The 17,223-nt window shown below is 39.7% G+C and overlaps 1 protein-coding gene across 7 annotated transcripts in view; it reads left to right on the top strand.

Moving 5' to 3' along the window:
- Positions 1–17,223, top strand: part of LYST (lysosomal trafficking regulator) — an 87,438-nt gene that overhangs the window by 19,849 nt on the left and 50,366 nt on the right. For 5 of the 7 annotated variants that reach the window (XM_061365696.1, XM_061365701.1, XM_061365697.1 and 2 more), the window contains 8 exons: positions 2,959–3,049; positions 3,168–3,254; positions 6,038–8,123; positions 9,893–10,916; positions 12,314–12,475; positions 13,139–13,295; positions 15,446–15,672; positions 17,028–17,094. In XM_061365696.1, the coding sequence (XP_061221680.1) occupies positions 2,959–3,049; positions 3,168–3,254; positions 6,038–8,123; positions 9,893–10,916; positions 12,314–12,475; positions 13,139–13,295; positions 15,446–15,672; positions 17,028–17,094 (3,901 nt within the window). The remainder of the gene's footprint in view (positions 1–2,958; positions 3,050–3,167; positions 3,255–6,037; positions 8,124–9,892; positions 10,917–12,313; positions 12,476–13,138; positions 13,296–15,445; positions 15,673–17,027; positions 17,095–17,223) is intronic. The other 2 variants (XM_061365700.1, XM_061365698.1) reach the window with 1 other exon arrangement.

Raw genomic sequence — 17,223 nt, 5'->3', positions numbered from 1 at the left:
GGATGATGGAGCTAGGCTTTTTTCAGTGATATCCAGTGATAGGACAAGGGGCAATGGGTGTAAACTGGAGCATAGGAGGTTCCATGTTAACATCAGGAAGAACTTCTTTACTGTGAGAGTGACAGAGCACTGGAACAGGCTGCCCAGGGGGGTTGTGGAGTCTCCCACATTGGAGATATTCAAGGCCCGCTTGGACGAGTTCCTGTGTGATGTACTCTAGGTTACCCTGCTCTTGCAGGGGGGTTGGACCAGATGATCTCTTGAGGTCCCTTCCAACCCTTGGGATTCTGTGATTCCTTGATTGTGTGGAAGACAACTTCCTTGTGCAAGTAATAGAGGAGCCAACAGGGAGAGGTTCCATGCTTGACCTCATGCTCGCCAACAGGGAAGGGCTCGTTGGAAACATGGTGCTTCAGGGCAGCCTTGGTTGCAGCAACCATGAGATGGTCGAGTTTGAGATCCTCAGGACAGGGAGAAGAGTGCAGCAAGCTCACTGCCCTGAACTTCAAGAGGGCAGACTTTGACCTCTTCAGGAACCTGCTTAGTAACGTTCCATGGGATATAGCCCTAGAGGGCGGGGGGCCCAAGACTGTTGGTTGATATTCAAGGATCACCTGCTACAAGCTCAGGAGTGTTGCATCCCAACTAGAAGGAAGTGCAGCAGGAGGGCCAGGAAACCTCCTTGGATGGGTAAGGAGCTCCTGAGGAAACTTTGAAGGAAAAAAGGGGCTTATAAAAGGTGGAAGCAAGGACAGGAGGCATGGAAATAATACAGGGATGTTGTCCGGGAAGCTAGGGACCAGGTTAGGAAAGCTAAGGCCCAGTTAGAATTAAACATGGCTAGGGATGTTAAAGATAAAAGGAAGGGATTCTACAGGTACATTGCAAATAAAAGACAAGTGACAACGTGGGCCCTCTCCAGAAGCCATCAGGAGAACTGGCTACCCTGGATTTGGAGAAGGCTGAGGTTCTGAATGACTTCTTTGCCTTGGTCTTCACTGGCAACGGCTCTGACCGCACCACCCAAGTCTTGGAAAGTCTCACAAGACTGTGAGAATGAAGACCTTGGGCCCAGTGTAGGAGAGGATCTGGTTTGAGACCTTAAGAACCTGAATGTGCACAAGTCCATGGGTCCTGATAAAATCCATCTGCGGGTCCTGAAGGAGCTGGCAAATGAAGTTGCTAAGCTGCTGGCCATCATATTTGAAAAATCATGGCAGTCAGGTGAAGCTCCCGATGACTGGAAAAAGGGAAATATAACCCCCATTTTCAAGAAGGGGGAAATGGATGACCAGGGGAATTACAGACCAGTCAGTCTCACCTCTGTGCCTGGCAAATCTTGGAGCAGATTCTCCTGGCATGCTAATGACTTGGGTGTGTTGGTTGATGAGAAAATGAACATGAGCCGGCAGTGTGTGCTTGCAGCCCAGAAAGCCAACCCTATGCTGGGCTGCATCAAAAGGAGGTGACCTACAGGTCGAAAGAGGTGATCCTGCCCTTCTACTCTCTTCTTGTGGGACCTCACTTGAAGCACTATGTGCAGTTCTGGTGTCCTCAACATAAAAAGGACATGGAACTGTTGGAACAAGTCCAGAGGAGGCCACGAGGATGTTCAGGGGACTGGAGCACCTCCCTTATGAAGAGAGGACGAGAAAGTTGGGGCTGTTCAGCCTGGAGAAGGCTGAGTGGAGACCTCATAGCAGCCTTCCAATATCTGATGTGGAGCTGTAGGGATGCTGGGGAGGGACTCTTCATTAGGGACTGTAGTGATAGGACAAGGGGTAATGGGTTAAAACCTAAACAGGGGAAGTTTAGTTTGAATATAAGGAAGAAGTTCTTTACTATAAGGGCGGTGAGGCACTGGAATGGGCTGCCCAAGGAAGTTGTGAATGCTCCATCTCTGGCAGTGTTCAAGACCAGGTTGGACAGAGCCTTGGGTGACATGGCTTAGTGTTGAGGTGTCCCTGCCCATGGCAGGGGCGTTGGAACTTGATGATCTTAAGGTCCTTTCCAACTCTAACTGTTCTATGATTCTATGATTCTATAAATATTAAGTATTATTTATATAGCTCTATGACTACGTATAACTATATAGTTGATGTATATGACTATTTAACTTGCATATCTCCATACATTTGAATTTCAGGCAACCTTGAATTTTTGACAAGGGTGCTGCTTCAGCTCCATATCCCTGAATGATGTTATCTGACAAAATGCTGAAGTCAGCTTTTTGTTTGAAAACTTTTGAGCTTTAGGACTTGAAACCATTCTGATAGTGCTGCACAGCACCCTGAAAACAAACTGTGTTTGAATTCTGTGCCTTCTACTGTTCCTCTCTGCACTGAAATTCTTGGTGTATAAGTCTTAGAACCCCAGTAGGGCTTAGTGGTTATTCTGTTGGTTTGATTTTGTTTGGGGTGGGGTTTGTTGAGCTTTTTGCAGGGTGTTTTTTTGTTTTTTTGTTTTAATTCAGAGTGCTCTTCCCTCTTTCCTCCCCTAAAACCTCACCTTTTTATTGTGAGTTGATAGTGTCACTTGGTAAACACAGGATTTTTTATTTGCTGAAGGTTTTGTTTTGGAAAAAGTACAAAGTTTCCCGTGAAGCTTTTCTAAGTTACGTTGTTTCAAACTTGTCTTGGGCTTCCTGCTGGCTTTGTTTAAATCAAGTTATTTGCTAGGGCTTTTCTGGCTTTGTTCTTTGGGTGGGCAATTCTCTCAAAAAGAGGGATTAGGAGAGCTTTGTATGGAAACAGTTTCAGAGGCATAGTAAGTATCTTGGATGCTTTCTGATTGGCTCTAGTTAATAATTATAGCACTCTTTGCAGTAAGGTTACTTCTAAAGTGCATAAAAAAGCAGAAAGGCTTAGGGAGCTGAATGTTGAATGGCTCTGTAAAATAAAGGTCAATCTAGTTTTCAAAAGTATAAAACCTTTTGTTTCTACTTTGTTCCTAACATAGGAGCTGACCTGTCGGGAAGAACTTCTGACCCTCCTTCTGTCACTTCTGCCATTGGTGTGGAAAATCCCTGTCCAAGAAGAAAAAGCAATAGGTACGTTTTATCACTTACAGTATTAAGTACCTAACAAAAGTAGTTTATATATTACGACAGAGCCTGCGATTCGTGACTAGAGTAGTAGTTCATTGTAATACACATCCTCTTAACACAGAATTAAGGTGTGGATTCTGCAGTGAATTTAAACATGAGTACCAATGTTTTGCCAGCATACAAGGAAGAGTGAAATTGTACAGAGAAGGTAAATGCTCTTGATCAGTGTGAAAAGCAATGTGTATATTACTGTGTAGCTGAACTTGATGGTGGCGAGTTTTTTTTCTTCAGGTGATAGAGGGGAGATTTCAAACAGTAAATAATATTTTTGCTAATGTCAAGTGTTTCGTGGTGAGTAGAAGAATACTAATTCTTTTTGTAAAAAAAAAAAAAAAAAAGAAAAATACATGCTGACACTAGAGACAGAATGAGACAGACTTTTTCTTCTGAAATCCAAGAAATGGGAAGTACAGAATTAAGCTTCAAGCCAAACAGTGGGCAACTGAGTATGAAGGAAGTGTGATGTTACCAGGGAGGCAGGCCCGGAAAATTGGAGTAATACCGGATCATTGTAAGAACCAGGCTGCATTCCACAGAAGATATGATGTTCTGCGTTAGAAACGCATGTGCTGGTTAAGGAATCAAATCACGAGGACTCAATTGCCGAAAAGTTAGAGTGAATTAAAGAAATGAAAGGGATAATACAAAATAAACTGCAAAAACTGAACCATGAAATGGTGGTGATTTCTTTGTTTGCTTGGCTTTTTTCTTTTGGGTTTTTATATTTGTGTGATTCATTATTTTTGTTTTCCCTGTTGGAGGATAAAAAAAGGAAAAAAAGAGTATGAAGCAAATGAAGCTTCTTGTCTGAGAGGTCCTAAGGATTCTTACCTGGAGCTCTCCCAGTGTTTTGCGTTTAAAAATAATTTAAAATAAAAATAATGTTTTTAAAATAATGCATGTTGAATGCTTTTGTTAATTTTTATAGACTTGTAGCATTTAAAATACCAGTTTCATAGCACTTATATAGTAAACTTTCCTGCTTACTCAGTTGCATTATTTGATGCTCCTATAAACTTGACTGAATTAAAGGAATGCTTTGGTTATCATATGGGAGCTTAGTGACTTTTCCAGGAATAGTTTAAAATGCTCTTGTATCAATGTGTTGTGTTTTGAGGCTTTGGTATTTTTACTTTTTTTTTGTGTGTGTAGTTTTTTTGGTTAGGTTTTTTTTTGTTGTTGTTGTTCATTTCCTTGGACTGAAATAAATCCACCTGTTTTGGGCAGCTTTTTTCTTCCCATTTGGGAAGTATCCTTTAAGTGCTCCTGGTTAAGTTCCTGCCTCCAAAGCAGATGATTCTTCCTTAAACATCACAACTATGTCCTTATGAAACAGTGAGGCACCACCTTGCTTGCACATGGAAGCATTTTCTCTTTCACCTGTTTGTAGCTGTTGTGTGGGCTTTGGGGGTTCTGTGGGCATGGGGGCTATTATTGAGAGCTATCACGTTTTTTCAGAATGCTGAACTTAGTGGATGGGAGCTGCTTGCATTTGTGCTGTGCTGAGTCTTTCCCTACCCAAAGCATCCAGAGACAGTCCTGTCACTACTGAAAGAATGGCGATGGATTTAATCCAAGAGCATAGAGTTGCTTGCCTACTTTTAAACAATTTATCATCTGAGTTTGCCACTACAAATAAACTGGTAGTACTTGCATTTTATTCTTCAAAGTCTTCTTGCCCACTGAATCAGATTTTAATTTTATATTTGCTATTTTGTACTGTGTAGTTGAATTTTTTTGTCTTTTGTGGGAATATTGAGCACCCTAAACATTATTGTTTGCCACCTCCCTTGGCTGTTTGCGTGTGGAGCACTGAATGCTGAAGTAAAGACTGAGGTCTGTATATTTGAAAATCTTCACTGTTTCTAGGTAGAGAAAGTTATCTTTTTCTATTACTACTAGCACACAATTTCTTCATGCAGTTTAGGAGGGCTGTGGGTAATGCACCAAGCTCCTATAGCAGCTCTGTTGCAAAGAGTGACAATGGATCATAAAGCTGAGCAAGACCTTTTCTTTCTTTTTTTCTCTGTGGTTTTTCTTCTCTTCTGGGGTAGAGCCATTTGGCAGTGCAGACAGTGAGACTTAAAATGTATCAAACAGTATACACAAAGTAAACATCACTGGAGTAACTATCTAAAACTGTTTCCTTTACAGTAATAGAGGAGATCTCAGTCCGTGTCCTACTGATAGGCTTTATTTTTTTCAACTTCTGTATTAGTATGTCTAACTTATCTAATTTTAAATTAATACAACTGGATGCCTGTGGCTATATTGTTCCTTTGTAGCCTATGTTTAACAGGCAAAGATTTTAACAGGTCAGAACAGTGTAAATTTAGATTAGGTGTTAGGAAAGTCTTCTTCACTGTGAGGGTAGTGAGGCACTGCAATGGGTTACCCCAAGAATTTGTGGATGCCCCATCCTTGAGTTGTTCTGGTCCAGGTTGGATGGGCTTAGACCAACCTGGTCTAGTGGAAGGTGTCCTTCCTGCCCACGGTAGGGGGGTTGCAAGTGGATTATATTTAAGGTTTTTTCCAATCCAAACCATTCTGTGATTTTCAGACTAAGCTTTCTTCCCTTTACTTACCAACTGTCTATTCATCTACCCTGATAACATCTTTTCTGAAAAGAATAGAATAGCTGTGCCTACAAAAAGAGTTTTAGGAAACCCTTTAGCAGGCTTTTAACCCAGTTAGAAAATGAACTCATTTGGCTCTGCTTTAGAAATAGCCAGTATGGGTCTTAAACAAATTGTTGTTGACATTTTTTTATACTGAAAATACCAGATATAGGCATATACAAAAAGATGGCCTATTAAGATATGAATGCCTCATATTTTTAAGCTGGGAATGTTAAACTGTAAAATTAAGAAAATTATTTGCATAATGTTCTTTAATGTTCCTTTAACATTCCTTATCTTTCTGTTCCAACAGACTTTAATATACCTTTTACAGTAGACATACGCCTGACCAAAGAGAATAATTCAAGTTCTGTGAAATCTACTCAGGAAAAGCTAGGCTTGGATGGAAGCACTCGTTCATCTCTTCAGCCATCTCTGAAACTGAATCTTCGGTCTCGAAAAAGTGGGCGCCTGCGCAAAACCACCCATCGTTACTCTGTGCGGGATGCAAGGAGATCTCAGCTGTCCACTTCGGATTCAGAAGGCAATTCTGATGACAAGACTACTGTAATCAGGAAACACAGACGCTCCCAATTACTGCAGCCTTTCTTAACACATCCGGTTAGGGACAGCTACCTTGTAGGCAGAAGTGATGGCCTATCTGCAGAAGCAGTACCAAATTCTCATCCTGATGCCCCTAATCTGGAAAATTCTGGCAAAATTGTTCCATCACATGAGCTAAACCAAGAGACTTTGAGTGAGCCAGCTGCAGGAATTGCTGGGAGCAACATGGATAACTCTCCTTTTGACTTATGCCATGTCTTACTGTCTCTCCTAGAAAAAGTGTGCAAATTTGATATTGCTTTGAATCACAATTCTACTCTCTTGGCTAGTGTGGTGCCCACATTGACTGAGTTCTTATCAGGATTTGGAGACTGTTGCAGTCTAAGTAGTAACACAGAAAATGAGGTAGTTTCTGCAGGGTGGACAGAAGAACCTGTAGCTCTGATTCAGAGGATGCTTTTTCGAACAGTGTTGCATCTGATATCTTTAGACATTAGCAATACAGAAACCATGCCGGACAACTTACGAAGAAATTTAACAGACTTACTTAAAGCAGCATTAAAAATCAGAATTTCCTTGGAAAAGCAACCTGACCTTTTTGTTCCAGGATACAAGAAAACACTACACCAGGCAGTTCAGGATGACTACATGTTTTCTAGATACCGTCACAGAGCCTTGCTTCTACCTGAGGTTATAGAAGGGGTCTTGCAGATTTTGATATGCTGCCTACAAAGTGCAGCCTCCAATCCATTCTACTTTAGTCAAGCTATAGATCTGGTTCATGAGTTCATACAGCACCAGGGATTTAAGCTGTTTGAAGTAACAGTCCTTCAGATGGAATGGTTGTGTATGAAGAATGAAGGAGTAACCGGGGAAGCCTCAGAGCATTTGAAAGTCCTGATCAACAGCATCATGAAAATAATCAGCACTGTCAAAAAAGTAAAATCAGAGCAGCTCCATCAATCAATGTGTACAAGAAAGCGGCACAGACGGTGCGAGTACTCTCACTTCATGCATCACCACAGAGATCTCTCTGGGCTCTCTGTATCCACTTTTAAAACCCAAGCATCCAAAACCCCCTTTGAAACTGCTGATGGTGAAATTCAGTATCCTGACAGATGCTGTTGCATTGCTGTTTGTGCACATCAGTGTTTGCACTTGTTGCAACAAGTTTCTTTGAGCAGTACCAGTGTGCAGATTCTCTTGGGTGTACATAATGTAGGAATATGTTGTTGTATGGATCCAAAGTCTGTGATTGTCCCATTACTTCATGCTTCCAAATTACCAACACTAAAAAACTTTCAACAGCACATATTGAATATCCTTAACAAGTTCATATTGGATCAGCTGGGTGGAGCAGAAGTTCCACCCAAAATTATACAGGCATCATGCAATATATGTACTGTGGACTGTGATCAACTTACTCAGTTGGAAGATGCCTTGCAGGGAAACTGTAGTGATCCTGGTCCGGCATCTACTTCCTCTTGCAGAGTTCAGGGAATTCTGCCTAGCACGGGATCTGAAGACGTGTTGCTGAGATGGCATGCACTGGAGGCTTATCAGGGCATTGTTTTTGAAGAAGACAAACTACGTGGCATGCAGATTGCAAGCCATATTTGCCACTTAATTCAAAAGGGAAATGCAGTGGTCCAATGGAAACTATATAACTGTGTTTATAACCCTGTGCTTCAGAGAGGAGTAGAGTTAGCTTGCCATGCTCAACAACTTGGACTAACTACAGTTGATAAACACACATGCAGTTACCATAGCCAGTGTTTGCCTTCTGAAGTACTTCAGATTTATTTGCAGATGCTCCCTGTGTTACTTAAATCCAGGTTGGTTGATCTTCTAATTATGTACAGAACTTTGTATATTTGTTACTGATCAGAACATAAGTTTTATTTGGACAGTAGGCAGCGCTTGGATATTGCATTAGTGATGGCAACAAGGTAAATGAATAACATAAGATGTAATCCTAGATTCACAAACCATAGACAGTGAGGGCTCTATACTGATGAGTTATGATCTTTTAACAAGCCAAAGTGTGTAGAAACAAATAAAAACCTTTATCCAGTGTGACAGGTTCTTTGCCTTTTTATTCCTTGTGCTAGAGTGAGTCAGGAATGTTGAACAGATTGACATGTCACTTTTCTGTGGGAATTAGGCTACTTAGGTTTTTATTTGTTTCCCTTTTCCTTCTAGAATGGTCTTTATGGAAAGCACCTTTCAAAAACAAGGCTTGAGAGGTTTATTTGTCTTCAAATAACTGCTTCCTAACTTGAAAAATCCTGTTCATTTAAACATTGGAAAAAAAACACAATAAAACAAACAACAAAAAAACCCCAAACAAAACAAAACACCACCCCCCCCCAAAAAAAAACCCCACCAAAAAAACTCCAAACACAAAATAATCACCCAAACCAACAAAACCACCCCCAAGCTTTCTTCCAAGGCATGAAATAGAAACTTTCCTGTTTATTGTTGAATTGATGTAGCTGTTTAAGACAGTAGCTGGAAGTTTATTCAGAATATGAATGAGTCCTGTTGTGCAGAAAATATTCTGATGCATTCTATTGGAGTCCTGGTAAACTGAAGTGGATTTAGTAGGGTTATCTGAAACAATTACGAAGAACAGACTAGTATTCCAGTCCAGGATTGTCTAATACTTTTTATAATTTTATCCTAACAAAATTTATCAGAACCTGTTATTTTTTTTGAAAATGCGTGTAGTGGCAAAGAGGTAAGAGAAGTAAAGTTTAGATTTTTAAAAGTTTAATATACGCTATTTATTTCCTACTGGCTTAAAGATGGGACTATAAAAGTAAATGATTCATTTGATTCTAGAGTGTGTAACCTGGTTATAGTAAAAGCTGACCCTGTGGGAAGGAGATGGGAGGGAATGGAAGGTGGATGTCTATGTGCATAGTACACTAAGAAGCTTGTAGATCCTTACCCTAAATTCTGAATTAACTCAATGTGGTAGGAAGAAGGGAAAATATACTTGGAAACAAATATACTGAAAGGGGTTTTTTTAAACATTGGACGTATGTTGTGAGAACTGCACAAAAAGTTGTGCTTGAAGGGTATTCCTAAATTCTTTCTGAAATACATCATCCATGCAACTAATAGCTAATAAAATGTCTTAAGTCTTCAAGATATTTGAGAAGGAATCTCTACTTTCTGGTGAAGTCACAGAACTGAAGGAGTTTTACTAGCTCCAATTGCTAATAAAAAGGTAGGAAAAGTACCACTAAAGAGCAAATGTCATAATTAAAGTTCATTAAACATCTTTTAATGTTTTGAATATCCTACATCTTTTGTGGTCTACATTTCAGAGGCCTATTTCCTACTCTGTATCTTATAAAAAATTGAATTTTCTCCTACCAGATGGATGATGCTTACTTGGGATTCTAGAGTACTGCAAACAAGTTCCTTTTCTCTTTAATATACTTTTATAAGCTATAAATTACTGTAAACATGATCAGTCTTTGGTGTTACTTAGGTATGTAGAACAGAGGGTTATGTTTGGTTGTGTCATTTGAACTACATGAATTTGTGGTTGATTTATATATATATAAGGTAATTCTTGTACTTTCTCTTGCAGGGTTATTAGAGACTTGTTTCTGAGTTCTAATGGAGTGAATCAAATGATTGAGTTAAATTACTTAGATGCTTTGAGATACCATTCTTTGAAAGTGTTAGAGACTTTGATACTCTGCCTTGGTGATCAGCAGAAAGACCAAGCAATGGCAGAGCTGGAAGGTCTGAACAGCGAACAGGAATCTACAACCGTCTTGCCTGCTTCTCTTTGTAGCCAGCATGCTGTTTCCGAAGTTCCTCAAAGCCTGAGCAAGTTTTACGCTGGCTTGAAAGAGGCTTACCCAAAAAAGAAGAAGTTTGTGAGCCAAGACATTCACGTCAACACAATAAATCTCTTTCTCTGTGTTGCTTTTTTATGTGTAAGTAAAGAAGCAGATGGTGATCTGGATTCAGCTAATGACTCCGAAGATACGTCAGGATATGATAGTACAGCTAGTGAGCCATTAGGCCAAAAATTACCTTATCTGTCACTGGAAAGCCTTACTTTGCCTTCTCTGGAACATATTCACAGGGCTGCAGATATTTGGTCCATGTGTCGCTCTATCTATTTGTATAGTTCAGTTTTCCAGAGACAATTCCATAGACTTGGAGGCTTTGAAGCATGCCACAGATTACTAATACTTATAATTCAGGAACTTGCAAAAAATACAGAGAAGGAGCAAGAAAAGAGGGAGAGAGTATTGAGTGAAAGCAGCAGAAGTTCACATGGGACTCCTCATGGTGAGCTCAGCAAGGATGACTCTCAGCTGGCTAAAAGCAGAGAGGTGACACAATTGGAGCTTGATAGTTCCGACAGTCTTGGTGGTGCAGAGCAGCTGGTGCCTGAATGCATCTCCTGTGATGGCTCTTTGAGTAGGGGACATGCTTCAGTTACTTCAGATGCCGATCTTGAAGGGATAAAGACTTCTGTAAGAGAAGAGGCTGAGTGGGCACTTCAAGGTATCAGACTTCTGGAAGCTCTGCTGACAATCTGCCTACACAGTGCAAGCACCATGCAGCAGAAGATGGAAGAGGAGTTTTTTCACCAGGTACTCTGAAACTTCCCTTAGCTTACTTTACTCATGTGTTACATACAATAATATTTTATCAGTGACTTAGTCAAAGTTGTTTCAGAGGTGAAAAAAGGTTATGCTCTTATTATGGTACCAATTTTTTGATGTATTACCAAAAGCATGCAGTTAAATGATGTGCTTAGTAGTTAGCAGTAGTGGTCAGCAGGCATGAAAGATGGGAGTGGGTTGATGAGAAAACTGGCCATTGTGATTTCTGAGGCAGCATCTTCCCACATGTTAACCTGTCACTTTTTGTATGTGGTGAGATGCTGGTAAGGATCCTTTACACCTTTGCTTGTTCTCCAGCATGATGTCTGTCCTCTGCCCTTTTGGGTTGGATCCCTGGTCATGCCAATTCCCTGCTTACTGGGGATGGGAGAGCTTTCTGGAGTGGTAGATTGATTCTGGCTGGATGAGTTTTTTACTTTTCTTGCATTTTCTGCCTGAAATGGTCCTGACTAGAGAAGAAAGGCAGTAGTGGATGTCAACAATTCTGAATTTCTGGCTGACTGTATCTGCATGTTTTTTCTGGTCAGCAACAGTCTGCTTTTTCTGTTTCCCCTGTGGAGTCCATTTGTCCAGTCTCGCATTCTCTGATGGCTGTCTGGGCTGATGGGTGTTGAACAGTGGGAGAGACTTGGGTGTTTTGAAAGAGTATTCAGTGGAGAATGTGTGACACAGGGACAGTGAAGGAGAGCTGTGTAGGCAAGACATGAGCATTATGCACATTGACTCACATGTTGTGTTTTTGGTGATAGTTATGAGCAAAGCATGGTGCTTGAGGAAGAGGGCACAGGGACTGAAAGGACACCTGAAAAAACTAAAGCCTTATGGGTGAACTAATTCAGTGTACCATAAAGTTGTTAAATCACAGAAGACACCTTCACTGCAATTTAGTGTGTTCATTGCTGTCTTGAATTGTACTTGGCAGTTTATTATAAAAGCAGAAGGTATTAGGTACAGAAGAGAACTGGAAACTGGAATTCTCTCTGGGCCACTTGTTTTTTTTTGTGGGCTTGGACATGTCACCATCTGTCTTGCTAACTGCTGATAATGTTGTTGTGTGGTTTGAATGCATTGTGTACTTGAAAGAGATGTTTGTTTTTGAAACAGTGCTTTCCCTTGCAATGTTTGGGAAATGGCATGTTTGCATACTTTTCTCAGTGTGCAGATTGCTTAACCAGCTAAATCTGTCCTGACAAACAGGATGAATTTTCTTTATTGCAAAAGACTGGACGAAGCCTAATGGTTTTAGCTAAGAACTCAGATTAGTGTAGGTGGAAGAGGAAGCTTTTAAATGAAATTACTAGACCATTTCTGTTAGCCAAACCGGAATAACATGAATCAAAATGTTTGTTTCCCCTAAAATGCAGAATACCTGTGTGGATGATATCTTACTTCAAATAAGAGAGCAACTTGCTCTATCAAAAGTGATAGAAACTGACTTGGCAAAGCCTCTATTTGATTCACTGCTTCGTATTGCGTTGGGTATTTTTTCTACTGATCTGGATCATTCTGAAGAGAAAGTTGATAAGGTATGAAACACCAACTGAGTGATGGAATTGTAAGCATTGCAAGGTTTGGCTTATGTTTGGGCTTCTTTTTAAAATCAAGAGGACATGTTTAAGTGCAGTTACTATGGAAGTGGAAAATTAATTCTCTGATTCTCTATATAAGCATGTAAGTTGAATGCTGGTTATTGGTATGGTCCCCACATTTACTGCTCAGAAATAAGTCACGCCCCAAAAAGGAGCAAGCTGTGTTACACTTTATGGAGATACCTGAAACCTCATGTTCTCGTCACTCTTTCATCCAATGACAGTGTGGCAAACTTTCAAAGGGAACGCTTCAGACAGTTTTTGATTGACCTTAGTGCTGCAGACCTATCTACACCTTAGAGTGAATGCCAAGATGTATGTTTATGGTGATAGTGATGTTGGAAACAATTATTCTTAATGCATTGGCCATCTGCTTACCAAAGCTTTGGTCAGATAGTTAGGAAGAAAAATCTATCTCTGCAGAATCCATTTTTTTTATGGAAGAATGAAGTATTCTTAAAAAGTATCTCAAGTTCCTTGAAAATACATGATTAATTTGTTTCGTTTGCCAATGGGCTTGGAGAAAATAAGCATCTGGAAGGTTCTCGATTACTTATTTTTCTGACCAAAGATGGTAAATCTGCTTGATGTGTTATACAGAGCCATTACACAGAAAAGGAGCCTGTGCCACAACCTGGAGATATTTCTGAAGAAACTGAAGAATCACAGTGCTGTAGTCTTAAACTTTTTGCTGAAGAGGAAGGATATGAAGCAGATAGTGAAAGTAACCCTGATGATAGCAAAACCAGGAATGAAGGTAAATGGCAACTTTCTGAATATATAAAGTAGTCTTTATGGCATATCAAAGCTTTCTTGTCTTTTGAGACGCAGAGAATTAGGGTGAGCGTCAGATCTTTTACAGAAATAGTTTATCTTACTTCTAGTAAGATGCTGTTGCACATGAAGAGATTGTGAATATTCTTACTGAATGTTACAGAACTCTTCTGTCTTGGTTGTCTTGCTGTGTGCAACGCTAAAGGCATGTTACTCAAACATGCTTTTGTGGTCTGGAAGCCTTTTTCCAGGGATGCTTATCATTAGTTTGTCTCCAAATCAATTCCCAGATTTTTGTTTAATATTATAACAAACTAGTAAACAGTAGATTAGTCTAATGATGTTGTAAAAACTGGGTTGGAAGGGATCTCAAGGATCATCTGGTCTAACCTTTCTTGGCAAAGTCATGGTCTGGACAAAGTAACCCAACACCCTGTCCTGTTAATTCTTGCATGTCCAGTGTTGGGGAATCCAACACTTCCCTTGGGAGGTTATTCCAGTGGCTGATTATTTGCATTGTGAAAAATTTATTCTGGTGGCCAGTCAGAATTTCCCCAGAAATAACTTGTGACCCTTGCTCCTCGTCTCTTCTGTGTGACCCCTTGTAAAAAGGAAGTCTCAATCTTCTCTGTAGCCACTCTTTAAATACTGGAACATGGTGGTAAGGCTGAAGAAAACAATTTCTCTCAGTTTTTCCTTACGTGGCAGGCTTCCTAATCCTTTCGTCATTTTCAAGGCCCTTACCTGGACCTTATCCAGCCTCTCTACATCCCCTTTGGGTAGTGGGAAGTAAAACTGAACACAGTATTCCAGGTGCGGCTCAACAAGTGCTGAGTAGAGTGCATGGAATAATGAAGTCTTTATCTCTGCCAGTGATGCCCTTGCTGATGCAACCCAGCATCCTGTTAGCTTTCTTTGCTGCAGCTGCACACTGTTCACTCATACTGAGCTTGTCCACCAGGACAACACCACTGGTCCCAGTATTGATCCCTGGGGGACCCCACTAGTGACAGGTCTCCAGTTTAAAAAGGAGCCATTCACCACCACCCTCTGTGTGCAGCCGGTTCCAGACCCACCATACAGACCACTTGTCTAGACCAGTTTCTCTAGGAGGAGGCTGTGGGAAACTGTATCAAAAGCCTTGGTGAAATCCCAGGTACACCATGTCCAGTGTTTGCCCCGCATCAACTGAGCAGGTTACTTCATTACAGAAGGCAATCAGGTTTGCCAAGCACGGTTTGCCCCTGGTGAATCTGTGTTGGCTTTTCCTGGTCACACGGCTTCATTTGGCTTGTGATAGCTCCCTTGTGATGGAATATATCTCTTTATATTAATTCAACAACTGATGTACACATCATGTATTCTGTTTGTAATTAGTCTTGAACATGAATTTGCTTTAATGTTTTCCTTTCAGATGAACACTTGGGTGCTTCTGTTATTGTATGAGGTCAGCTTGTGAAGAACTTTAATAGAACTGCATTCAAGTGTTGCTATTTACTTGTGTGACTAGGCTCTGCTAACAGATACACAGAATTGTAAAAGCATTTCTGAACTAAGAATTTAACCTGAAGTATTTCCATTTGCATGAAACCTGTGTCTGTCCCAAATAATTAAGTAACATGTTTTGAAGTCTCTCCAAGATTTAAGGCTTAACTGTTGGGGTTTTTTGACTGTCATGCAGATATTCTGTCATGTGCTGTCATAAGCATTTTCCCAGTTAAATAACAGCTGCTTCCCTCGACCTTTTAACAGAAGTCATTTAAATTTATCTCCTTTCTTGGCAGGCTTAGAGTTCTGTGTAGAAGCTTGAGGCTCTATTACAATGATTTTACTGTCATGCTTCATGAATTGCATATTTCATTATTACTATGTGTCTACTTCCGAAGAAATGAAGGCACAGAGTTTAAGAGCATGTAATGGGAGAGACTGTACCCTTGCCCTTCTGTATAATAGGAAAACTTGAAGCAGAATAAAAGATAGATTATACTGATTTCTGAAAACTGCTTAAGCTAGTGACTGGTTCTGGTTTGTATCTATGAGAAGGCTGGAGAAAATGTCCTTGGATGTTCTGCTTAAATCATGCAAACTGTATTCAGCTGAGTAAGTTTCAGTAAAACAAGTGTTTTCTTTCAGGAGCAGACACAAAGGCAGAACCGGGGTGTACTGGTCCTTCAGGTTATTTTGATGACCTAGCTGAAAACATCAATCAAGGAGAATTAATGTATCCTGAAATTTGCATGTTAGAATTAAACTTGCTTTCAGCTGGTAACGCAAGTTTAGATGTGCTTGCCCATGTATTCCAAAGCTGCCTGAAAATCATCACTCAGAAGGAAAGAAATGCCACTCTACTTATAGAACAGGTAAAATGTTAAACAAAAGCAGTAGCTTAGCAGTTGTATATCTTATTTTCTTCAGTTTTGAAGCAACAGTATATCTAACAGAGTGGCCTCAGAAATATGAGACCTAGAAAACTTGAGTTTTACAGTTGCCTTGTCTTATCAAGCTTGTTCAATCAGTAGAGCTATAGGTAGAGACTTAATGACAGGCCATTGAAAAAATGAAAACTAACAACCAAAAGAACCCCTGAAGTAAAACACAAAAGCAAATATGTCCCTGTATATGTATGTGCAAACATTCTAAATTTGCATGTATTCAACATGTGCTTTTAGAAGCTTTCACTGATGTACCGCAAATATTCATGCTTTTATTTTTAAGTTTATATTGGAAATCAGTTATGCATATGTTGATGTCCTCATAGTCCTTTGGAATTTCTGATGGTTACCTTTTTTGCTTTGTATTAACTACATTAGATATGCCTCTTGCAAAAGAAGAAAATATAGTTATTTAAGCCTTAAGTGCTTGTTTATGCAATTATATGACTAAGAAACAAAGTGCTTCTCAGCCTAAATTAGAAGCAGGAAAGGAAAACGTTTTAGCACTCCAATTCTGTGTGTGAATTGTTAACTTTAAATCACTAGCACATCTGTTTCTTTGTTTTCTGAACTTCTACACATGAAAATACTTAATTCAATATAACCTCATTTTCATTGTTTTTCAGTATTATTTAGAAAGAGCAGTCTGTCAAACTTACTAGTTTGGGGATCTTAATTATCTTCAGTGATTTTTTTCAAATTACCTTTATCTAAGACACACTTGTGAAGGATGCTCCTAACTACACAATGTAATGTACATAAATAATGTAAAAGTAATTTCTTGTCATTATTCTTGAAAGCTGTCTTGCATTAAAAGGTTAGGGAAAGGCTGAATTTGCTTTCAGTATGGCATCACTATATACCAATGTGCTGTGTTTTGCTACAACCTGTTAAATCCCCTAATTCTGTTATGATGGAGTAGACAAGGAAGATCATAGAATCAATCATAGAGTAGTTTGGGTTGGAAGAGACCTTTCAAAGTCATCTTGCCCAAACCCCCTGCAATGAGCAGGGACATCTTCAAATAGATGAGTTCTCAGTTGCTGGATTGATAATGGCTTAAATGCCACATGTGGCTTTCCAAGTGTGCCTTCTGAAACTGAACTATACAGAACGCAAATGAATGTTCATTAGCAAATACGAAAAATATTTCCATAATTTAGAGTAACTGGTGTGTTATTTAAATCAAGATCAATAAGACAAGAATTGATTGAAAGAAATTGTTTTTCTTTGGGCTGGTGTATGTTCTTCAGATATCAATTTTCCCTGTAATTTTTTGACAGGGAGCTGTTAAACATCTTTTGGGAGGATTTCTGAACATACTGACACAAACAGAATCTAGTTTTCATGGTAAGTTAAAGGTCTAAGTAATTAAATATCATTTTCTATAACTGAAGATATGCACAATTTTTAGTTCACAGTGCAAATGTGAAGTTAACAAAGCAAATTCATTGGCATGTGTGAATTTATGCAGCTGCT

The sequence above is a fragment of the Neopsephotus bourkii genome, unplaced genomic scaffold (assembly GCF_033783945.1).
Source record: "Neopsephotus bourkii isolate Nb327-2 ecotype Australia unplaced genomic scaffold, CSIRO-AGI_Nbou_v1 NB_1292, whole genome shotgun sequence".
Classification (NCBI taxonomy): Eukaryota; Metazoa; Chordata; class Aves; order Psittaciformes; family Psittacidae; genus Neopsephotus; species Neopsephotus bourkii.
This window is presented reverse-complemented; position numbering and strand designations above follow the sequence as displayed.